The 25,454-nt window shown below is 46.2% G+C and overlaps 1 protein-coding gene and 2 long non-coding RNA genes across 3 annotated transcripts; 2 read left to right on the forward strand and 1 right to left on the reverse strand.

Moving 5' to 3' along the window:
- The first annotated feature begins 5,738 nt into the window (after positions 1–5,738).
- Positions 5,739–10,274, forward strand: LOC125612108. Its single transcript, XR_007342428.1, has 2 exons — positions 5,739–7,025; positions 7,547–10,274. It is a non-coding gene; the product is annotated as an uncharacterized LOC125612108 (long non-coding RNA).
- Positions 9,993–23,354, reverse strand: LOC125612109. The gene is made up of 3 exons (XR_007342429.1): positions 23,240–23,354; positions 19,468–19,476; positions 9,993–10,005 (listed from the first exon to the last, which is right to left on the reverse strand). It is a non-coding gene; the product is annotated as an uncharacterized LOC125612109 (long non-coding RNA).
- LOC107150735 (protein SYS1 homolog) lies at positions 21,957–22,955 on the forward strand. The gene has a single exon (XM_048788773.1). The coding sequence runs from the start codon at positions 22,141–22,143 to the stop codon at positions 22,609–22,611; it is 471 nt and encodes a 156-aa protein (XP_048644730.1). The 5' UTR covers positions 21,957–22,140; the 3' UTR covers positions 22,612–22,955.
- Positions 23,355–25,454: the final 2,100 nt, after the last annotated feature.

The raw sequence follows: 25,454 nt of genomic DNA on the forward strand, positions 1-25,454 counted from the left end.
CACCCAGTACAATAAGGGCTTGAAATAAATATTGAATTCAGTCCCAGAAAAATGAAATCATACTTCTTAACCACCAGAGTGAACAGATGGATAGTCACATCTCCTAGCCACACAACCCAATAGAACATTCTGGAATAGTGGAAACGTTCTCCGACATCTGATGTGATAGCCACCAACCACACGAGACTATTGAGCTCTTGAAATGAGGCCAATGTGTTTGGGAAACTGAATTTTCAACTTTAGTTTTAGTTAATTTAAATGTGAATGGCCACAGGTGGCTAGTGGCCACCATAATGGATGGTGGCATGGAGCGTCTCTCATTGGGTCAGTCTGTCATTCAGCATACTGGGTGCCAGGCCCCGTTCAAGGATCTTGAACAAAGCACTCCCGGGCCCTTTCCTAGGGGCCCAGCAAGTGGGCGAGGCAGACGCTTAGGCTCCAGTTAACACATGATTGCAGGTTGTGGTACACACAGCGACAGAAAAGGACTGAGTGACGTGAGGGAACACAGGTGTGGCCCCTACATTATGTGGAAGGTGTCTGCTCTGAAAAGTGGGTGGGAAGAGCTGGGAATTAAAAGGTTGACCAAAGGCCGGGGAACCTGCCCTCTCAGGCTGGAGAGAAGACAAGGAGCCGCAGTTCAGAATGGAGGTGATCAAAGACCAGACTATAAGATTGTCAGAGGCCCAGTTGGGGATTTTTACATTTTACTCTCCATGGTGCACGCAGAGTCCATGTTTAAAAGACCACTCCAGGAGCTGTGTGGAGAATGAAGCAGAGGTGGCAGAGGAGACTCGCAAGGGCTGTCACGGGGACTAAGGGGGTGGCAGTGAGGGCGACTCAGACCAAAATGGAGGCATCTGACGGGGAGCCTTGAGCAGGATCCAGCTATTTGGGGGAAAGAGTCAATACAGTGACAGATGGGATGTGGGAAGGGATGGAAAGGGATGTCCAAGCAGATATGGAGGAGCCAGCATGAGGTCGGAAGTTCACAGGTTGATCCCTCCAGGGCCAACAGAGTCTCAGACACAGAGATCTGTTCTCCGCTGTCATGGAAGGAACCAGGGAGAAGAGGGTCATTCCTTTCAGCTCCCACTGGATCTTCCAAGGGGCTGAGCTCCAGCTCTCCTTCCTGGACAATAGACCTTCCAATGGCCCAGCTTCCTCTCCCCTCCCCTCACTCCAGCCTGGGTTTTCACTCCAGTTCTTACTTTCTCTTCAAGTTCTGGCCACCAATGGCATTTCTTAGCACCCATCTCCCGCTGAGGAGCCTGTCCTATGCTTTCCACAACTAACAGCCCATGCCCAGGACAGGGCTGGAAGCTCTAAGTGAGGTGCTGGGCACAGGAGAGGGCTAGATTCAGAGAGAAGGGACCTGGGTCTGCCTCCAGGGTAAGAGTATGACCGAAAATCCAGGGAGGGAAAGGAGGGATGGAGAAAGAGCAGAACCCAGGCAGGAAGAAGGGGAAGGAGGCCACAGGCACAGCTGCCCCTTGAGAGCAGCTCCCCCATCCCCCAGTGGGATGCCAAGTGGGGGCCTTTAATAACCTTCCCACAAAGGAACTCTGAGCTGCACCAGTCACTAACATTTCTCAGGGAAAACGTTTCCTGGTTAACTCTGGAAAGATGGACTGTTTTTTACAAAGGCGCTGCACCCCCAAACCTCACTACAACACTTAGTTGAAGATTACAGCTTCCAGCCCTGTCCTGAGCATGGGGCTCTTAGTTGTGGAAAGCACAGGACAGGCTCCTCAAGGGAAGATGGGTGCTAAGAAATGCCATTGGTGGCCAGAACTCTAGGAGAAAGTAAGAACCCTGCTCTTGAACAAGCTCAGCCTGCTGGTGCTATGGGGCCACATAACCCTGACCATAGCTGTCAGGCCTTGCCCATCCACAGGTGTGGTCATGCTCCCCAAAGAATGCCCAAAGCCCCACTGAAGAGGCCAGCCTCTACCTCTGATGAGCTTGTGTGGGTCTTTTCTCCTCCCATGACCTGACTATGGAACCAGTCTGAGCTCGCCATCATGTGTCCTTTCTCCATCTGGGATGCGGGTCCCTATCTGAGTGGCTATACTGAGGGACCTCTAAAATTTAGGCATATCTAGGAAATCTGAGAAATCAATGAGACTACCTGGTGATCCATGTGCAAAGAAGAAAAACAGAACGTGCTGGAGCATAGGGACCTTGGACTGTGGGAAGAAGTTCAATAGATAAATTTTTGGAAGGATTTTTTGGAAAGGTTGGTGAGGGTGGGCTGATTCTGACAAGAGCCCCAGAAAGAGGAGTTGATCAGAATAAAACTCCATGCAGCCTCTACTAGGTGGTGTGAGCAGAAGCAGCCCTGTTTCCTAGACTGCACCCCAGCATCCAATGTGTCTCACAACGGGCCTCAGCATAAATGTCACCTCCTCCAGAGGACTTCCCAGCGCCCCAGACTAGGTAAACTCTCCTGTCACATATTCCCACAGGGCCCTGTCACTTCTCTCTCTCTCTTTTTATCAACTTTCTAGAAATTGCCTTTTGACTCCATGGTCTCCTCCACTGGATATAGCCACCATGAGCCCAGGGACCACATCTGTTTTCCAACTGGTGTGGTGTGCCCAACTCCACAGTGCCAGAGGCCACCTGGAGGACCTGGCTGGAGCTCAGAAGCAGCTGCAGTTTCCACGATTTTGCAAGCAGGTATAAAAGCAGAGAAAGGCAGCATCCGTGTGCCTGCTGCCCTCAAATGGGCCTATCGGGGAAAGGAGGACTGCACGCTTGAGCATCCTAAGCTAAGGGTACCAAGGTCATGGCTGCATCTCTCCCATATCAGGTTAAAAGTGTATGGACTAAGGAGCTGCAGATGGATGTGTATTAAAGCAGAGGCCCTAATGGAAGCAACAACGTTTTTCCAGCTTTACAGATGCTGTCACATGTCATTACAATATTCATTGTCTTTTCTCCTGACTTAAATCATTTCCTCAGCCACAAGACCATCAGTTCAGAATCCGATGTACAGCTATCAGAGAGAATAACAGACACTTGCTGCTCCAACCTTGAGTCCTAAAATGAGATAATAATTCTTCTGACACCTCAGAGAATATTCCATCAATTGGTCAAAAATGGATGAAGTCATCTAAATACATTTCCAGGACCCAGCAGGAATTGAGTTAAGCACATTTGTTTAAAAAAAAAAAAAAACTGAAGAGGGAGGGAGGAGATTGCTGATTCTTAAACCCAGAAAAGTCATGGATTTACTACTTGACCGCAGGCTAAAATCATATTAATTTTATTTCAAATGTATGTATCCAAGTTAAGAGAGGTTGTCATGAAAGGTTTAAATCTTAAATCAAATGTTCTTTCCAATAAGGTCATTAATGACAGGTTGAAATGTTGCAAGGGATGTAGTACATGATGGATGTTTGTCATTTATTCAAAGAAAAATGCTACAGTGAGCCTAAAGGGTCATTTCCCAACCCCAAGGTATTCTCAAGGGGCAAAGCTGCCAAGCGATGAAATCCAAATTGCTCTCCTCCCCTCCTGCCATGTTAATTACTCCTGAACTTTGCAAGGACAAGTATCTTGCTTGAACTCAGCGGTCTCCCCACACTGCCTAAGGAACTGAGAGCTGGACACATTCCATCACCAAACCCAGACAAGGGATGAGGAATAGGAAACTTAGCCAGACAGAGAAGTCTGGAGGCTTCTTCTGAGCAGGATGTTTATGGACTTTTCTGGATGTTTGTATTTGGAGATAACAAAGGTGACCATTGTACCAGAGGTGGATATGGATTCAAATTCATAAAGGCAATATAAGATCTGTCAGAGGACTGTTACGTAGTAATATCACCACTATGGGGGCTGGAGTTTTAGCTCAGTAGAGTGCTTGCCTCTCAGGCACAAGGCCCTGGGTTCAATCCCCAGCACCACAAAAAACAAAACAAACAAACAAACAAAATGTCACCACTACATTCCCAGCATCTTTAACAGGGATGATCAGACTTTTGTAGACTCCTTGAACTCCCTATAAACAATCTAAGTTTCCAAAGAATAGGTGTCAAAACCCAGGAGGGAAGTAGCAAACATATGGGTGTAGGCAAGGTCAAAGCCTGACCCTCCACTTCCATGTGTGAAATGTGTAACCTTCCCCTAGTGTCCCCAACATTTCCCAGAATTCTCTCCTTCACCACAAAGTCTGTTGGTAGGTATCCTCATTGAGAAGTAACCATCATAACTAGCTAGAAACAGTGGTAGCTCAGAGCTACTCCCTATGTTATGGGACAAGAAGTTGAAGCTCAGAGAGAGAAATCAATCAGCAACAAAACCATACATGCCAGGGCCAGGACTGGGAGCTTCCATTATTAGTTCCACTGTTCTCTCTCCTACATGGTACCCTCTCACCCAGCACCCAGCAGTACCCACCAGTCACCCAGTACAGGCATGTGTTTACTCCAGGAAGCCTGCAGTAAGCCTGTGGTTCCACAGGAAATGACTGGCCAATCAAATGACTACCCTGGGCTGGGCTTTATCAAGAAAGTCACCTACAATGAAATGAAGCCAGGGTCCTCCTTGGAGCAAATAAATCAGCTCTTGTATAATGCAAAAACATTTTCTTGAGTACTGCGAACAAGAGTTCATAGATACCCAAAGAAATGGCCGTATTATGATGAAACTGCTGCTCTGTGCCCCTCTAGTCACCAATCTTCCATAATATAGTGTTTTCTGAAACTTCATGGAAAAGTCATTATGGAAGGATGATTCTCTCCTCATGGTAACTTGCTGACGTGAGTAAGTCATCTTTGATATCATACCAAGTGGCATTTGGGGTTGAAAAACTATTTGTAATTCACAAATCATCTTGGATGAGCAACTTCAAATTGTATTAGCAAAGTACAAAATCTGAGAAGGCAAATAGCAGGTCAGTCTCTTTTCTTCACACACATTAAGAAAATAGCTCTCCCCTCTCTGCTGTGGTCTTTCTAGATGGCTGGAGTCAAAATCAGGTACCCCTAGTTTTTAGCAGTCCTACAGATGGTCAGCTTTAACTAGGCTTTGGGAAACTCATGCTCCTGTCTTGGAGGACTCCATGTACCTGGGCTCTTTTGCAAGGAGGGACCTTGGGGATAATCTTATCTTACAATCTCATTTTACAGATGACGAAAACTGAGGCCAAAAGAATGACCCAAAGGCAATCAAAAATTAAAGGTATGAGCTAGAAAAATATAACTCTAGATAAGGCAGAGGGATGGGAGGGGAAGAGAGGGGGTATGGGGTTAGAAATGATGGTGGAGTGGGATGGACATTATTATCCAAAGTACATATATAAAGACATGAATTGGTGTGAATATACTTTGTATACAACCAGAGATATGAAAAATTGTGCTCTATGTGTGTAATAAGAATTGCAATGTATTCTGCTATCATATATAAATTTAAAAAATTAATAACAAAAAGGCATTCATTACACTGTAAAAAAAGAGAGATGGGGCTGGGGATGTGGCTCAAGCAGTAGCGCACTTGCCTGGCATGTGTGCAGCTCCGGGTTCGATCCTCAGCACCACATACAAATAAAGATGTGTCCACTGAAAACTAAAAAATAAATATTAAAAAATTCTCTCTCTAAAAAAACAAAAAAAAGAGAGACAATAAAGTAACCAAAGGCGAAACAGAGCATCAGGTGATGCTCCTCACAGTGAAATAATATATTCAACAGGTTTTCTTTCTTGAGGATCAATGTCACTTCTTTGTGCCACCAAGCTAAACTCTGAGCCTTCTAAGACCCTTCCAAAACAAAATTTAAAACATGCATTGTTAGGCTTATTTTACAGATGAGGAAGCTGAGGCTGAATTGTCCAAGGCCACACAACTAATAATACACAGACCAGAATCCTAATAGAGTTTGGCCTGACTCCAAAGTGCACTGTTGTCATCCTTCCTCAGCCTGGGGAGTGTACACAGGCTCATGGCTGAGAAGTTCTGGAAGCTGAAGCTCAGCTGGACTTTGGAAATGTGATTGCAGATAAGCTGCTGAGCTCCTGATCCTTGCTGTCCCAGATAAGAACCCCTCCGCTTAGCTGCCAGCAAATCCTGCAGCAGCTAGATGCTTCAGACCACCTGAAGATGCTGCAGTCACTCTTCTCACCATTGCTCAGAAGAAGGTGCCTTTTATGCATGGAGTAGCTAGGAGTCCCTGTCTTTAACCTGTCACCACCATGCCTTAGCCCCTTTCCTCTGGCATTAAGAGGCCAGCCAGTTTTGAAGACCCCTATCAGGAGACTAGAAAAACTTCTGAGACAAGAACTGGGGCAAAGGTCTAGGAGAGGCATGAGACTCAGACCCATGTGACTCAGACTGGCACAGATGTCCTCCAAACCAGGCTGCCTGCCTCCCCTGGGCCCCAGGCTTCACGCTTCAGGAGCCTGCTCACTCAGAGGAACCACAGACTGCCTCTGTGTGCTGGGGGAAAAAGAAAGCAATTGATTTTGTTTGGGAGAATTTTATGTTAGTCCTTTTTATTATCTCAAGAAGGGTCATGAAATCCTCTAAAGCAAAATCAATTACAGCCACGCTCTGGGAGGCCAGAGCAGCCCTTTGGCTTATGAGCAACAGGCAGGTCTCCAGAGGAGAAGCCCCAGCCTTTGAGTTGCTGCTGGTCTGCTCCCTGTTGGCTTGGATCCAGGTCACCCTCTGCTCTTCATAAAGCTCTTTTGTCAACTTACCAAGGGACCTGCCCTGAAAGCCACAGCGTGGGGCAGGGACAGACACCTAGTCCAAGCTGGACCAATCGATTTGCTCTCCCAGAAGTTGGGAAGTCAGACTCAGAGCCAGTTAGCCTCCAAATGTGGGAAGAACAAAAGAGACATTACCCTGGTGGTTGGGGATGGTGCATGATCAGCCGGGCGTTCCAAGAAGGAAAAAAAGAAAAACCGTCTGAGCAGAGAAAGAAACAGTCGACAGGTGAAATGAATGACAATGTTCTGGAGAACCTTCAGACCCTGGCACCAGAGCCCTTTGACTGGACTTGGCTTCTGGTAGGAACTCAGGTAGATCAATAATCTCCCTTTTCTCAGATAAGCTGGTTCAAGCTAGTTTGTGCTATTTGCAACCTAATATTCAAAGTGTTTTTTTTTTCTTTTTTTCTTCTATTTGTTTGGTAAATGTAGGAAAAATTCTCCCACTCATTTGTTTAGTTGTTTTCATTAAGAAATAGTATGTTATATGAAATATCCAAAATATGGAAGTCCATAAATACAGAAAACATATGGGTGGTTGCCCGGGGCTGAGGGAGGGGGAACAGAGACCGCCTGTACAGTAAGGTCTGGGGTTTTGTTTAGGGGGTGATGAAAATGTTTTAGAACTTGATACAAGTGTTGCACAATAGTGAGAGTATACTAAATACCATAGAATTCGACACTTTTAGATAGTTAATTTTAGTTGTGTGAATTTCACTTCAAGCAATGTGCTCTACCTTTAAATACCAAGAAGTCCCATTATACATGCAGAATTTGCCAGTAACTTGCTGAAGTATCTAATTAATGTCTCCATTTGTTCATTGGTCGTATAGATTATGTCCCAAGCACTGTGCGGAGGGCACTACAGAGCACAAATGGACCCAGTCCCTGCCTAAGAGAGCTGAGAGTGGACAGTTAAGGAGCTGTAACACTAAAGCACTGCAGGGGGTGTCCTCTGCTGCCCTGCAGGACCCACCCCTACCTTTCCAACAAAGAATGTTTTCTCTGCTTCCATGATGTCAATCAGAACCCTTGAAACGATTCGCTCAGGAAGGGACACGTGGCCAAAAGTCAATCAATCAAGACCTCCCTGGAACTCTTCTGCCACTGTTATTCTGAAAGCCCTTGTGGTCCCACTGGTGTAGCTAACCAAAAGGCTGCAAGTATGGGATGCTATTTTGACCACCATGAGGAGATGGCTGGTTCAAGAAACTGAGAGAGAGAGACCCAGAATGCTATAATTAGCAGCCCACTGATATTTCCAGCGATCAAGCCAAGAAATCATCTTCCTTTTTGTTTAAGCTAATTTGTGCTGTATTCCTTTCCCTTAAGATTCTTTTATTGTGAGGAGAGACAAAGGAAGTACCAGGTTCCAAAGAACCTCTCAGTGGGCACATGTATTAGAAGATCGCAGGTTATAGGATCTACTCTGTCCAATAATTTACATGTATAGGTAGGCTTTCGATGTTGATTGACTATTGAACATTTCTATTCAAATGATTGTTTCTGTGCATCACCACCTTAGGATTTCTAAGATGTGTGATACTCACTGAGCCTTGGGAACATAACAGCATATCATATCACCTCTAGGTTCTTAGAGAACAGTCCATAAGAGAGATATTCCTGGGGCTCCTGGCAGGGGGGACAACAGATTGAAGACATTCAGTGGTGGTGACAGTGAAGGGACAGCCTTCAGTCACCTGCATCTCAGAAGAGCCTGAATTTCTCATGTGCAGTTGGCATCCTGCATCACGCCCTTCATCCCAACAGGACTGAGGCTGGTTCCCTAGCAACCCTGCTCCCTGCCTGTCCACCCACCCAGAATTACAGCCAATGCTTCCTCCCTAGGCTCCCTGGGATCACTCCCCAATGCTCAGCTTCTCAAAGTCTCTGTCATCCCTCAACTGTCTCCCAGGAAGCACATTCTCACTCTTGACCGCGCAAGCTTTAGAGTTTATAATGTTCCACTTACCTTTCTTCGTCAGATGTTTATGGCCACCCCAGGAATAGGAATCACTCTCTCCACTTATGGACGAGGAAACTGAAGCTCAGAAAAGCTGGGAAACTTTCCTGAGGACACACAGCTTGCAAATGGAGGAGCCAGGGTAAAACAAAGAAAAAAAAAATCACTTCATCCTTCAGGGTGCTGTCCTCGTGAATAAGCCGAACACTCTCCCATCCTGGCTTCCGGGCTTTGCCAAATCCTTCGGTGATCAGTCTCCACGATTCTTTGGGCCTTCTTCTTTTTCACTGGCCTGGGCTCCAACCCTGCTTCACCTTCCTGGATGCAGCTTCCAAATCGTGTCCCCACCCTCCGAGACCATCTAGCCTCTTCCTGTCCTACTTCGTACCACCAAGGACACATCAGAGGTCACAGGGTCATAGGATGGGACAATCAATGGGACAATGGTTGAAAAGCACTGAATCCCAGAGTAACTGGGTCAGTTAAGTAGTCACTTAAGTGACTCCCAGGGACAAGTTAATAAATAAGTTGACGATAGCAATACACAAAATAATTCAGGCTGGGGCTGATGTTTACAAAACTAATTTGGGTTTTGCAATGAAGAAAACTTGACCCCAGCAGGACTCTGTCCTGACTTCCTGGGGGGGCCGAGGGGAACCTTCCCCCAAGGGCTGGGGTCTTCTGGAGAAACCAGAAGTAAAGCAGATTCTCCACAGGGCACTAAACAAGCAGCAGACTGTGGAAGTGTGTTCAGTTAGACTTATAATCCTGAGAAAAGTGCCAGAAGATGTTCTGTCACCAGGTCAGCCACAGCTATTGTCTGTGACAGGATTGGCCATGCCAAGCCCAATTGCTAGCCCCTGGTGACATAAGTATGTCTGCACACAACAGTGTGTTTCTATGTGAACGCATGTATCTGTGACTGTGTGTAGTTTGGTGATTGCAGCATATAAACTTGCTGTTTTCCTAAGTCCAAAGCAGAATAGTATTGGTCATTTCATTCGGTTCAAACTAACGCTTTAAAAACTGGAAAATTCCATATTCATGAAAGATTTATTCTCCAACCTCCACTGAAAATGTGGTTTTCAACACCAACAAGCAACACAGAGGAACTGCTTGGTTTTCAGTTGACAAGTAAAAGAGATGGGACAAAGACAGTGGGACTTGCTCCCAATTACACGTGGTTCCTGGCAGCTGGGCAGCTGAGCGGGTTCAACCGGCACCTGTCAGAGGCACTATCTGCTACAATCCAGTCAGACCCTTTGTGCTGACCCATCTGCCTCATTTGCTGGCAAGATTATCCTGTGCTTTACTTCCGTTTGCTCTTCCCTGTGTGGGAACATGAAGCTCCAGGTCTCAGAGCTCGGCCTGCAACTCCATTCCAGGCTTCCCAGACTGAATGGGCCTTTCTCTTCTTGGCCCCAGCCCCCTTGCTGAGCCCTGTTCAACCCCAGCACACCACAGACCAGCTCTCACATATATTTTAAATCTAGGAATTGTCTTTCCAGGAAACTTCTTATTGTGTTTATCTAGGTCTATTCTCCTAAAAAAAAAAAAAATGTGGGCAGTCATAAGAAAAACTCAAAAGGCAAGAGGGCTGCTTCCAGGGAGAAGCTGGGAGCCCGGCCAGCTCGTGGAGAACCTGGGGAAAGAGGCCTGGCTGATGGCAACCCAGCAAGAGACCAAGTCAGCCAGAAAAAAAAGAACTGCCCTTGGAGGAATGAGCCCTAAGATGCCAGAAGAGGTTGAAGGGTCTGATCTGGCTCAGGTGGGATTCTCCAGGAAAAACACCCTGCAGTGACCAACCCCGAATCAGGCCATGCTGCCCTGCTGGACATCACTATGGGCAGTCAGAGGGAGGAAGGAGAGGTCGTGAGGAGGGAAGGAGGTGGCTAGGGGAAGTCACCAGACTGATGCAACTGGCTTTGCAATACCAACTGTGCCTCCCCACTTCTTAAAAAGCAGGTCATCTCACCAAAACAAGGCCCTTTATCTTGGTGATGTTGCATAAAGAGTGCAATATTTAAGACATTCATGCTAAAAAATTATTCATCGCTCATCTGAAATTCAAATTTAACCAGTGTCCTGTATTTTACCAACAACATCAGGAGGATGGAGAAGCTCCCAGAGGGATCACAGAACCAAGTGTCCAGCCTATGATGACAGCCAGCCCTGGATCCTCACCACACACATCTATTCCCAGAGGCTAACCCCACAGTGCAGTCAGCAGGTGAGAGACAAGCTCACACTTCAGAGCAGGATGAGAGGGGTCAGCTCCCCTCCTGATCCCCTGTCTCTGTGCTGCCTGGCACCCCACATCTAGGCTGTGCTCTGGCTCAATTCCTAAACTAAGGGTCTGAGGCTTAGTGATTTAAGTAGCTCCCCACCCATGCCTGCTGATACCAGGAGGCACTGACAACCCCTTCCCCAAAACATAGCATCAGAGTCACACTTCTGGTCTCTAGAGAAGGATTCTTTTTTGCGGGGGAGGGCACCAGGGATTGAACTCAGGGGCACTCAGCCACTGAGCCACATCCCCAGTCCTATTATGTATTTTATTTAGAGACAGGGTCTCACTGAGTTGCTTAGTGCCTCACTTTTGCTGAGGCTGGCTTTGAACTCCTGATCCTCCTGCCTCAGCCTCCCCAGCCACTGGGATTACAGGCGTGCACCACTGCTTCCAGCTAGAGAAGGGTTTTTTTTTAACGGCTTTTTCTTTTAATTTTGATTATGATAGCTATAAATGATTATGCAAATGATTCTGTGAAAAAAAGAAATGGAAAATAGAGGCAATTCTGAATAAAAGAACATGACACAACCCTATAGTGCCGAGATGTTCTCTTGCAGCCTTTTTGATTTGCATATACGAACTTTCCACGTAGCTGGCATCCTAATGCATGTTCACTTTTTTCTTGCTTTTTCACCCCATTGTTTTGCATTTGACATCATCCCATTCGATTCAACTTTACTCGATAAATATTTTACCAAATGCCTGTTCTTGCCCCGCACTCTGTGTAGAGCAGTAAACAAGGCTGACACTGCTTCTGCCCTGGGCTGCCTGTGGTTCAGGGTGGGAGTCAGACATTGAACCAGGGAGATAAGAAGTGAATTAAATAGTTGCCCACAAAGTCTGCCACATAATTTATCCTACACTTTGCTTTTGAGGAAATGTGTTCCTAGAAGTACAGAAAGAATATGGTAAAGGGTTGTATTCAAAGTAAATATTTTGTGTATGACGCTAAGTGGTAGAATATTTCAGTGAAAATAAAGAATGCCTCTTTGTAGTTCAGTCTCGACTCATGTGAACCCTGGAGCTTCCCAGGATTAGTACTTAATAAAGCACTTAATAAATAACAAGGGATTGTGACTCAATAAAGCACCATAAGGACTGTGGGGTCAAAAATTCTTCTACCACACAATTTTTGGTGACTGCCTACTGTTCCTTTGTGTGGAAAGACCATAAATTCTTTAATCCCTTATTCTGAACATTTATGTTGATTCTAAACATTGACTTTTTTCATAACAACAGACTTTGTCATTGAATATCTGTATGAGCAAACCTGATTATTTCTTTGGGATAAGCTGTATAGTCTGACTACTTAAACAACAAGTCCGGGAGCAGAGACTAGCCAGCTGTACACAACCCTTATTTTTTTTTTATCCTCTTGGACACACACTGGAGTGCGTTTCCCAGCCTCCTTTGTAGTTAGGAGAAGCTATGCCACTCATCTCTGGCAATGGAATAGAGGTAGCAGGGATGCTTCCACCCACTCTGGGCCTGGCCCACAAAGCCTTCAATATGTGCTTCTCCGTTTTCTTTCCACTTTTAAGAGTCTCTAGAAGCCATTAGTTGAAAATGGAAGAGTCACTAGAGAAAGGAACTGTGCCCTTGAATTGCCATTTGGAGAAGAGCTACCCACTTTCTGGTCAGCATGAGCTGTTCGGACTTTGTGTGAGCCAGAAATGAACCTCTATTGTGTTATGCCACTGAAATCTGAAGTTTCGTCTGTTACAGCAGCTGGTGTTAACTGATACAAAAGTCCTGCACTTACTTCTCCTGCCTGATTCCAGTCCCTATTGGGCATCTCAGGTGGTAGTAATGCAGCAGCCCCCATTCCAAGTTTCCCTCAACAGTCACCTGTGCACTTCCCTAGTTTTACCACAGACACCAGGGCCAAGCCTTGTTCTTGACGGTCTTCCTTCCTAGGGAGTTGGCACAAAATTGGGGCCCTAGGTGAAGCTGCCTTACCCAGCAACTCACCTAGAAAGACACCTTAGTGAAAGCTGTCAACTGCCTGTCCTGGGACTTGCCTTATAAAACCTCTGCATCTGGAAGACCAGCCCCAATTTTTTTTTTCATACAGCAAAAAGAATCTACACAAGTCACAGGATAAATAATCCTACAGATTACAAATCACCCATTCTCCAGGCTCACTGGTGCTCATTCTGTGCCTAGAAACCTCTCTGGCATTTTGTCTTTAATGTCTCTTCCACCAGAATGCAAGATGGACCCTGCCGCCCTATTCTGAGTTACTACAAATGGAAGCCTCTTAATATGAATGTCTGGGGCTCAGATCAGCAGGGTAGAGGGCTCTGCAGTCCCTCTCCAAAAGCCTCTGCCTCCCACTGTGTATTGGGGAGCAAGCAATCTCTGTAGTTGGGAGACAGATGCTCTGTGCTCTTTCAGAGACAGTGCAGGCTGGCCCATCATTGTGCTGTGACTGCCATCTTGTGGCAGAGGCAGAGTAAGGCAGTGGGCGCCCCTGGTAGGCACCATGAATACCCAAACCATGATTCGCCTCCAAAGAGAGCCATGAGAAGATGATCAGAATCAAAAACGCTTCCTCCCTAAGGGATGGGTGCTGGGGTAGAAAAGGGAAATAGTGGGGAATGATAGTGACCAAATTATATTGTTATACACTATTATGTACAACTACAATGCACCAATAAAAAATGATAAATAAAATGCTTCCTCCCATCGTTTCAAAAAACCCTTTATTTTGCCTACCAAAAAAATCTGTGCTTTCTTTTTATCATCCTGCAAATAATATGCTTAGGGTATTATCTGAATTCGCTTTTATTTCATTATTATAAAAATGATACATGCATATCGTTTAAAAATTGAAACACTAAACCTTAAATCATCCCAAACCCAGCATTTGTACTTGGGGCTAGTCACTCCATGTCACCCACAAGCAGAAGAAGCAACAGGTCCTACACAGTTCAGAGCTTTGGCTCTGGTGCTAGGCTGCCGGAATTCCTGTCTGTCTCTGCCACTCTGACGTGTGACCTTGGGCAAGTTAAACTCTGTATCTCTCACTTCCTCATCTTAAAAAAAAATCATTGGGGCTGGGCACAATTGTACACACCTGTAATCCCAATGGCCTGGGAGGCTGAGGCAGGAGGATGATGAGTTCAAAGCCAGCCTCAGCAAAAGTGAGGAGCTAAGCAACTCAATGAGACACTGTCTCTAAATAAAATACAAAATAGGGCTGGGGATGGGACTCAGCAGTTGGGTGCCCCTGAGTTCAATCCTTGGTACCCCCCCCCCCAAAAAAAAAAAAAGGAATTGGAAGAGAATAAACAGGAATAACAGCGGCACCTCTCTCAGTATCCAGGAAGAATTCCTCTATAGATACTCAGCACAGTGCCCCCAGCACATGGGAAACCATCTTGTTGGTCTTTATTGTGATAGATGGATGAACAGGCAGAGAATGAGATAACACTTTTAGGAGAAGACTGCTTAACTATTTAGATTACTTTAAAAAAATAAAAAATAAAACTTTATTTTATTTTTATTTATTTTTTTTAAAGAGAGTGAGAGAGGGGGAGAGAGAGAGAGAATTTTAATATTTATTTTTTAGTTATCGGCGGACACAACATCTTTGTTTGTATGTGGTGCTGAGGATCGAACCCGGGCTGCACGCATGCCAGGCGAGCACGCTACCGCTTGAACCACATCCCCAGCCCAAATATTTTTATTTATTTTTATGTGTTGCTGAAGATCGAACCTAGTGCCTCACACATGCCAAGCAAGTGCTTTACCACTGAGCCTCAACCCCAGCCCTCAGATTACTTTTTAACTTTAAAAATAGTGCTTGTAAGGGCCTGGGGATGTGGCTCAAGCGGTAACGCGCTCACCTGGCATGCGCGGGGCGCTGGGTTCGATCCTCAGCACCACATAAAATGTTGTGTCCGCCAAAAACTGAAAAATAAAAAAATTCTCTCTCTCTCTCTCTCTCTCTCTCTCTCTCTCTCTCTCTCTCTCTCTAACAAGAAAAAATAGTGCTTGTGAAAAGAACAGGGAGAGAGAACCCATAAGTATAGAGACTAGGAACCACCGAGTATCTGAATCCCCAGGGACCACAGGTGATCACTCACTCTGTCTCCCAGCTGGTTCTTAATCCCCATCTCCCCGCCCCCCAGGGATGTTTCCTTTAGCTGTAGCAGTTCCCACTTAAGCAGGTCTCACTCAGGAGGAACAAGGAGTGCTAATAGCCAATTGGGGAGAGTTAGAATCAGGAGAGAAAGGAGTAGGTGAATGGCGGGGGTGCCTTAAAAGCCACTCCCAGGAGATGCCCACACTGAGAAGTCACTCTGGCCTACTATCAACAGACATGGTCCACCATGGAGCACCCACTCCCTCAATACCTACAGAAAGTACCGGAGACACACCTGTCACCTTGCCTTCTGGGTTAGATATCATCATCCGCATTTTGCAATGGGGTAAACTGAAACTTAGAAACACAAGGCAATTTATCTAGGGTAAGTAGCAGAGCTGGGATTGAAATTCAGGATCCGGGCTGACTGACCCCAGAGCCCATTCAAGTTCTTAGAACAAAGGGAAAGCAGAAACCAACTCATCCGAGGAACTCTAGAAAGCTTACACAGCCGGCCCCAAGATACATTCCAGGAGAGGAGTCCCAGAGGCATTTTGACATTTCCTTCTCAATCTTTGCCTCCTTTCATAAGCATAGTGTCAAATCATGGCCATCTAGAATCCTCATAAAACTGGTTGGTTGGTTCACTCCAAAAAGATAACTCTTAACTTCTTAACTTCTTTTAACACAAGAGTCATGTGTTAAAAAAAAAACAATCATCACAGATCATCCAGAAAATGCAAGATACCAGAGTGGAAGCCAAAGTGATTCCCTCTCTCTGGCCTCTTTTCTACAAGCTATTGCCAACCCAGCCACCAACATGTTCAATGGAACAAGCAGGAGGCCATTAACCTGAGGCTCCCTCTTACTTCAAGTTCTTCAGTAACAAACCATAACCTAACTTACTATGTAAACAAACTGAAATCTAATTTAGAAGTATATATATATATATATATATATATTTTTTTTTTTTTTTTTTTTTTTTTTGCCACAAAAAGGCTAGATTTCAGCCAACGGATCAGACCATACTCAAATGTGGAGAATGCCTGGCTGTCATCAGTCAAATTTCTCTACTTTGTTTCCACCTCTGGCCTTTAAGAGTTCTTGGCTCACATTGTTGGGCAGAGCTCTGAGCCTCTTCCGACTTTGAGAGCTACTCAATTCATGAATTTTTCTTTGCTCAAATAAATTATTAAATTTACTTTGCCTCAAATTTTTCTTTTAATGAAAAGTAACTGACCTTTCTCAAAAACAGGGCCAAGCTTGCTGCTCTCTCACCCAGCACCCTTCCCCCGTGCCCTATCAACAAAGAAGAAAGCTTGTGACCCCTCGTGTGGCATAGAAACCACCAGGTTTATCCTCCCCACAGGAGTATGTATGTTATGAATGTCTTTCCACCCCACACTTCCTCAGAATAGGAACAGATACCCTGGGGCCAATATCCTCCTTTTGTCCTCACCTCCCCAACTCCAATGAGTAAAGGCATGGACAGGTAAGAACATGCCATGGATGTCCATGGTGAGGCATGGGGAGGAGAGGCACAATATTCCCAGAAATGTGTCCTAGGAGTCCATTAGTCCATACATGTGTCCCATTTGGGTACTCCTGAGAAAGCGCCTAAACCTTTTTATGTATTCATGAGCTTTATAAACAGGCACTGGATTTGGATTCTAGAAACCAGGGTGCAAGTCCCAAACCAGCCATGTGAGCTTATGTAATATGCTCACCTTCCTGGACTCAGTTTTCTCAGAAGCATCACTGGGTGGGCTAAGAGTTATCTCTACAGCTCTAACTCTACAGTCCTCAGTGGTGGCCATCTCTTGGGGAAAGGAGAGCAAAGATATGTGTGAGCTTCCTGCTTCTCTTTAGCTCCATCTCCAGTTGTGACTAGCCATGTTTCCACTCTTACCCTGCCTACCCAGAATGTGCCTGCCCTTTGTTTAAGGAATGAACCTCCTAATCTGTATCTTGACTTCATTTAAAAAGACAGAAGCAGAATGTCCCATGAAAGATTAGGAGAGAATTAGAGACCGACGAGGCAATACCCACATTTTACAGGTAAGGAAGATAAAGCCCTGGCAGTTTGAGGCGATGGTGGGAGTGAAACCCAGGATTCTGAGTCTACCTCCACGGGGGGACTGCAGGTTTTCTGATCATCCTGTCCTCATTTGGATTGCCTAGAAACACGGGGGCCAAAATGGCGCTAGAGACACTAGTATGGTGTGCATGAAAATTACCAGTTCCAGAAATTCAGCTGCATCACAGCCCAATCATTTCCATGATCCCAGAAATGGTGGTTTTATACATTTGGAGTTAATTAAACAATTTTGCTATCTTATAAGAAATTCAGGATAATTACAATGGTTTATCCTGTAGATCCAAAGAGGGCAATGGATTCTGAACCAAAAATACAAACGCTTGACTTGAAAACAACTTCAAAAGGTCCCCAAACTCAATGAAACCTACAAATAATCCACAGGGTTTTCTTGGACCCCAGATTAAGAACCCTTAGAAAAGAAACACTTAAAGTTTTTCAGTTAAAAGTCCAAGGTTTAAATCATGGTTCCATCACATACGATGTGTATGATCTTGGTGCAGCTTCCAAACATCTGAGCCTTCATTTCCTCATCTATGAAATGGAGCTAATACCTCCTGCTTCATAAGGTAGATGTGGGATTAAAGGAGAAGGGAAGTCTCATAATATGCCCCAGGGTTTGCAGTCTATCGCAATCGCTAATAGATACAAGGACTTTCTAAGTACCAGGCTCTGTCCTTTTACTACATCTGAACTATCATCTCAGCAACCCCAGAAGCCAGGTTATTATCCCTGGTTTACAGAAGAGGAAGCTGAGACAGTGAGTTGGGGACGTGTCCAGGATGGCAAAGCTTCTAAATGGCACAACCAGATAGTGGACACCAGAGTCCATGCTCTAAATCATTTACTATAGTGTCTCATGGAGTGACAATTTAATGTACTCCAAATATGTGGTTATTACAAACAATTTTTTAATCAGATAAAGAAGACTAGAAAGAGACAGATCTTAGTGAAAAATGAGTTCACCCAAAGGCCTGTTTGCAAACCTGCCCATTTCACCTTTTTCTAGGGACTGAGACAGAAGCAGCATCCTGAGCCCAGGGGCAGCAGATGCCCCTGAAGGTCAGTCTCATCTAGGTTCCTTCAGATACATGTTTACACATGCCGACGCTGTCTTCAGATGCTCTCCATGAATCATCTCATAATAATCAGTGCTCATTACAGTCCTGTAGGGTAGAGACTACCACTAGCCCCATTTTGCAGATAAGGAAACAAACATGTTAAAATCTCCTCCAACACCAATAATTAGGAAGGGGAAGATCTGGGAGGAAATCCCAAGTGAGTCTGAGACCAAAGCTCTCATCTGCCACTCTAAAATATTGCCCACTGCAGGGTCTCAGGAACAGATTCAGTACAATATGATGGTTAAGATCAGAGGCTTTGGGGTCAGACACAAGTAAGATCCCTAAGAAGGGATCTTAGGGAAGGAGGTTAAACATGCACAAGCCACATACTGCACCGGAGCTCACTCTGCCTGGGGTGAACCATTTGGATATGCTGGGACTCATCAGAGAAGCTGTCCCAAGGACGAAGTAAAGAAGTAGAGAAAGTGGATGTGAGAGGAGAGGGTTAGTGGACAAGTCAGTTGACACTTTAAAAAAGGAGATCAAGGACCTGAACTCCAGCTAGAAACAGCAACCCATTTTGATTTCCAGAGCCCCAGGGAAGCTCAACCACCGATCTCAGCACCCAGTGCTCCAGCATAAACATCAGCAGAGCAGAACAGTCCCTTGCCCACCCTCCAGCCTGCTGAACCAGACTCCTTCCCATGAATCTGGCCTCAAGCTCAGCAGCTGCAAGTCAGTAGGGCAGGCTGGCAACTTTCCAAAGGAAGAAGCATACAGGGCAATAAAAAAGCTGACACCCTCTTCCACATACACATCCATATGCTCCCCACCTTTCTGTAAAATAGTGACTACCCTTGGCCACACAGCAGAATTACCTGAGGAACTTTTTTTTTTTTTTTAATGGCAGTACAAGTACTGGAGATGGGTATATCAAAAACTCACCAGGTGGTCACAATGTGCAGCCAGATTTGGGAATCCATTCTTAATTCATCACCCATGGTGTCTCCTCTGGGACAGACGGCCTCTTAGACCCCTGCTACTCAAAGTGTGGTCCTCACAGCCTCTGCACCAATATCGCCTAGGAGCTTGTTAGAGATGCACAATCACAAACCCCAGCCCGGTCTCCTTGAATCTGAATCTGCATTTTAACAAGATGCCCCCGGATGATTCATCTATACAGTAAAGTTTGAAAGGCACCAGTTTAGACTTTGGCTCTTTCTACCCACACACCACCCCTTCCCATCTGTACAATCAGCAGCTGTTCAACCGTTCACCTTGCTCAGCCTGATCAAGAACCAAGATGAACCGCCGGAGTTCCCAAGTTCTAGTGTGTCTCAGCAGCACCTCAGCAGCTCACTAGAAACAGACATATCCAGGCCCAGGTACCTGTTTAACAGGTACTCCATAGAGGCGGGCCAGAGACCATGAGTGGGAAAGCGACTGTGGTAGAAAGCCCACAGGCATAGAAAGCAGGTAAACTACACCCCAAATTCTGGCTCTGCCACTTGCCATCTATGTGAGTTGTAGGAGTCATCCACTTCTCTGAGCTTATTTTCTCATCTACAAAAATCAGAATAAAGACATCTCAGCCGTGTTATATAGGTTGAATTGTGTCTTCCGAAAATATATGTTGAAATCGTAACCACCCATGCCAAAAAATGTGACCCTTAAAGAGAAACAGGGTTGTGGGTTGTTGCAGATGTAATTAGTTAAAATGAGGTCATAGTGGATGAAATACCATGGGCTCTTAATCCAATAACGAGTGTTATAAGAAAGCTCACAGACACATGGATGGGAGGGTGCTTTGTGACAATGGAGGAGAGGATGAAATGTTTTATCTACAAGCCGGGGAACACCAAAAATTGCCACAGATCACCAGAAGCCAGAAAGAAGCAAGGGAGGGGCTGGAGATGTGGCTCAAGCGGTAGCGCGCTCGCCTGGCATGCATGGGGTGCTGGGTTCGATCCTCAGCACCACATACAAACAAAGATGTTGTGTCCGCCGATAACTAAAAAAAATAAATATTAAAATTCTCTCTCTCTAAAAAAAAAAAAGAAGAAGAAGAAGAAGCAAGGGAGGACTCCCTGCTCCAGGTTTCATAAGAAGCATGACCCTGCTGACCTTTCAGACGCCTGACCTCCAGAACAGTGAGAAACGATACATTTTTGTTGTTTTGAGCTACCCAGTGAGTGGTGCTCTGTGATGGCAACCCTGAGAAACGATACAAATGAGGTTCAAGGATTAGCCAGTCCATACAGAGAGTTCCTAAAAAAATAGGAGAAACTGTGCATAAGGGTGGGGGCATCCCCTGAACCTCACTTTCTGGTTTTCTGGGGGGTTTTTTGTCAACAACCAACATGACAGCATTGCAGGTCTCATCCCTTCAAGGAGTCTTAGTTCCAGAGTGAAATGGCAGGCAAAATTCTTTGCAGAGCGACACATGAAGAAATTCAGTCCTCACACCAGGAGCAGCCAGACCACAGCTCTCAAACCAGAGTAGTGTGATCAAAACCTAACTCCGCCGGCGCCAACATGGTGGCAGCGCTGACATCCCTCGAGGTCCCAGCTACTGTCAGCAGCCCAGCAGGAGCCTCCACCCTGAAGTACTGGTTCCTGCTCCTACCCCCCCCAGAGAAAAAGCATAAAGGCTAAATCAAAGAACTAGTCAGACTTGGAAAAGAAAAAGTCATGAAATCTTAAAACGACTTTGAGTGATGCCAACTGGATGGGGTAAAAGAGAAAAAAAAAAAGGTGCAAGGACAAGGCTATTTGAATATGAAAAGCAAAGAATTGCTCTTCAAATAAACAGGAGAATCGTAAGACATTCCTACAGAGAGAAGCCTTAGAAATCACCTCCCCACTGCTGAGAGGTCAACCAGATCTCCAAATCATTTTAGAGACAGAGAAACTGAGGCCCAAAGCCTGGAAAGGCTGTCTAAGATCATGCAGGCCTATAAGTAACAGAGCAAGGCCCTGAGACTCCTGACTCCCAGCTGGATGCTCTTTCCTCTGTGCTAGAATTCCCGGGGCAATGCTTTATGCATTTGTTTGCATGTGATTAGCAAGTCCAAGCTGGGTTGATTATGAGCAGTTCTCTCAGGCTAAAAGCTATGAGAATGTGAAAGAATGTGTGGCAGCAGGGATCCTGCCGTTGAAGTCAACATTAAGAGAAAATTTTTGTTTTGTCATAAAAAAAAAAAAATCAGATCCAGAAACCCCTCAGGGCTTCTGGAAGCAACTCTGGACCACCTAAGCCCACCTGCAGACGTCTCCTTGGCATCATTGCTGCCCAGAAAGAGAACCTATTTGGGTTCCCCTTACCTTAGATCATATTCTTTGTGATGGACTGAGATAGTTGTGTCCTCCCAAAATCCATCTGTTGAAGCCTTCCCTCCTAATGCTATTGTAGTAGGAGCTGGGGCCTTTGAGAGATAAGTTTAAATGATATCATGAGGGTAGAGCCCCCATGATGAGATTGGTGTCCCCAGGAAATATGAGAAACCAGAGTGCTCTCTCGGCCATGTGAGGGCACAGCAAGCAGAAGATCATCTGCAAGACAAAACAAAAGTGTCCTCACCAGAACTTGACCATGCTGGTGTCCTGATCTTGAACTTCCCAGCCTCTTAGAACTGAAGGAATTTATATCTGTTGTTTAAGCCATTCAGTTTGTGGTGTTTTGTTATAGCAGCATGAACAGACTGAGACATTCTTAGAGTATTAAAGTAGCTCAGGGCCTCTCTAGGCCGTAGGGCCTCTCCTCCATGGTTCTGTCTGTCAGTCGGGTTTCGGGAACCTGCCGATGAGGCCACACCACGCGCGGATGCTTCATCCTTGAGTCCGTCACCTGTGGCGGGGCGGCCCGGGGCCCATGGCGCTGCGGTGCTGACAGAGGCGCGGGCGGTGACCGGGCCGGAGGGCCCGCATGGCGGGCCAGTTCCGCGGCTACGTGTGGGACCCGTTGCTGATCCTGTCGCAGATCGTCCTTGTGCAGACTGTCTATTACAGCTCGCTGGGCCTGTGGCTGGCGTTGGTGGACACGCTAGTGCGAAGCAGCCTCTCGCTGGACCAGATGTTCGACGCCGAGATCCTGGGCTTTTCTACCCCTCCAGGCCAGCTGTCCATGATGTCCTTCATCCTCAAGGCTCTCACCTGTGCCCTGGGCTTGCTGTACTTCATCCGGCGAGGGAAGCAGTGTCTGGATTTCACTGTCACTGTCCATTTCTTTCACCTCCTGGGCTGCTGGTTCTACAGCTCCCGTTTCCCCTCAGCGCTGACCTGGTGGCTGGTCCAAGCCGTGTGCATTGCACTCATGGCTGTCATCGGGGAGTACCTGTGCCTGCGGACGGAGCTCAAGGAGATCCCCCTCAACTCAGCCCCTAAATCCAATGTCTAGAATTGGGCCCTTTGGACACTCTACTGGCACTTGGGCTCCCCAAATTGGGCTAATCAGACCTTCTGGATGAGGTCCAGCCCAGGTCTGAGAGGAACCCTGGAAATGTGAAGTCTCTGTTGGTGGAGAGATAGTGAGGTCCTGTCAAGAAGGCAGGTAGCAGTCAGGATCACAGCTGCAAGAATGGCCTCTGTCTGCTGAAGCCTTGGTATCTGGGAGGTCAGGAAGGGGACCTCTTTGAGGGTCATATCAGATTTGGAACCATGACACTCTTGAGCCATCACACCTGTCACCAGCCTATTGTTTTAAAAAAGAAAAAAAAATCAAGGATATCTGATTGGAACAAACCACTCTTCTAGTCATCTGTCTTACCCCTGGACAGCTATTACCTTTGCCATGTTGCAGAACCAGTGATTCTTTTTAGAGCAACAGATTTCTGGAGCCATAGCCACAGAAAGAGATCTAGTGCAAAGTACTATGCTACTGTCAGGGAGAGGGCGGCAGACGCAGACATCAAGCGCAAGGAGAATGCAAAGCCTGTGCCCTGTTACACACATACATGTGTGCACCCAAGAACCCATGATTAACTTCCTTCAAGTCCCCAACCTGATGCCAGCCTTCCTCAAAGCACGTCATAGGACCCAGAGAAGAATCCCATCATCACTTCCAGTCTAACCCTCATATTGGGGTCACTGCCTGCTCTCTAGGAATGACCAGGTTCCCAAGCTCCTACTGGATCTCGGTACTGGCAAGAGTTCCTTTTTCCTGTATTATTTGGAATTCTCTGGTGGGAAGGGCATGGTGGGTGCCCAGCTTTAGGAAGCCCAACTTTCCAGCCCAGGCTATGCTGATAGTGCTGAGGCAGATAAAAATTTGCTGCTAAGATTTTTCTTTGGGGTAGAATTTCCTGTGAGGGGCTTGCAGCTCTCCTTCCTGTGTACAGAAATACAGTATTTTCCATGGGAAAAAAATAAATAAATAAAGTAGCTCAGATGGAGATTGAGCCCTCTGGACAAACCATCTGATTTCACACTAAAAGTCAGGTCCAGAAAGGGAAGGAACAAGCCCAGGAGCAATGCTGGGCAGGTACAGAGTCTACTTGAACTCGGGTCTTCTGGCTTTAACACCATATCCCCACAATGCATATCCGCCCAAAATTCATAGTTTGAGACTGTAACTCCCAATGTGCCTCAATTTGGAGACAGAGCCTTTAGGAGGTAATGAAGATTAAATGAGGTCATAAAGGTATGGACCTGATCCAACAGGACTGGTGTCCTAACAAGAGAGGGAGAGACGCCAGAACAGGTATGCACAGGAAAGGTCATGTGGAGACACAGTAGAGGGCAGAGGCAAGCCAAGGGGAGAGGCCTCAGGAGAAATCAACCCTGCCAGCACCTTGGTCTTGGACTTCCAACTCCCAGAATTGTGAGAAAATGAATTTCTGTTGTTGAAACCACCCAGTGTGTGGTACTTTGCTACGGCTGTGCCAGCAAACAAATGCAGTAAGGAAGAATCTCCCTCAGTTCCCTCCACCCAAGTATTGAGTGTTTATTATAAGGACACACCAATGGGGAGGTGGACATTATTAGAAAAACCCAGAAGACTGTGATTCAGTAACTGGAGGAACCCAACACAGCAATGGGGAGCCAGCAACAGGAATTCCTGCATCTTCACCTGGCCCTTTTCACCCTGACAACACACCGTGATTCCACATAAGATTCTTCTATGGGCCTCCCTTCCTCTCCCATGAACTGTGGATTTAGACTTAACCCTGAATTCCCCAGCTGAAAGAGAGGACCTAATCCCTGCACTTAATCAATATCAGCTGGTGAAGCAAAGCCTCTCCCAGGCTGCCTCTCCAGTCTGTAACTAGACCAGCTATAGTCACCTGGCCCAAGGGCAATCAATCAGCTGCAGCTACAGAAAAGGAATCACAAGATAGTCTCTTTACTCACTGTGGCTCAGGACCAGCAGTGATTGCATGATCTGGGGGCTTGTTACAATGCAGAACCTCAGCCCCACCCAGTCCTGCTGAATCAGGTACAGATGTGTCTCCCCAGCAATTCAGACAAGTGTTGCTTTAGAAATGGCTCCTCAGCAGAAGTCTGTGGGACAGTTTCCTCAGAAGAGATATTGATGTATACTCCCTCTGAGGGCAGAAGTTCTCTAACTTTAAAAATTAACTTGAGCCAGCTCAGTGGTGCACACCTATAATCCTAGTGGCTCCGAAGGCTGAGGCAGGAGGATCGTGAGTTCAAAGCCAGCCTCAGCAAAAGCAATGCACTAAGCAACTCAGTAAGACCCTGACTCTAAATAAATTAAAAAATAGGGCTGGGGATGTGGCCCAGTGGTCAAGTGCCCCTGAGTTCAATATCCCCAGTATGCAAAAAAAAAAAAAAAAATGAACTTGAGAATCTCCTGGGAAGCTCTTCAGAAGGCACTTTGCTTCATCCTGCCCTCAACATCCCTAGGTCTGGGTTGGAGTCCAAGAACTTGCATCTACCCAAGCCCCCTGCACTCACCCACCACCCCAAGTTATGGAAAGAAGATGGTTCGTGGGTCTCACTTAGAGAAACACCATGCAGGATAAAGATCTGAAGCCAAACCTCTGCCCCTCCATCATGCCTATGCCACCTGGAATCCCTTTACAATGCCAATTGCATTGGGTCATTCCCTCACCTAAAACCCTTCCTCCATAGCTCCTCATGCCTCTGGGACCAAGTCCCAGCTCCGGAGGGCTTTCATGTTATGGCCTCTTCCTTCTCCTGCTGCCATCCCTCCTGCTTAGGGCCCCACAGTTCGCCTCTGCACCCTTGCTATCACGGTTCCTCCTGCCTGACACGTCC

Source organism: Marmota marmota, unplaced genomic scaffold (genome assembly GCF_001458135.2).
Source record: "Marmota marmota marmota unplaced genomic scaffold, marMar, whole genome shotgun sequence".
NCBI classification, from domain to species: domain Eukaryota; kingdom Metazoa; phylum Chordata; class Mammalia; order Rodentia; family Sciuridae; genus Marmota; species Marmota marmota.

Bases quoted from the DNA above. Each gene is read 5' to 3' on its own strand.
- LOC107150735 (XM_048788773.1), top strand. From the start codon at position 22,141: ATGGCGGGCCAGTTCCGCGGCTACGTGTGGGACCCGTTGCTGATCCTG.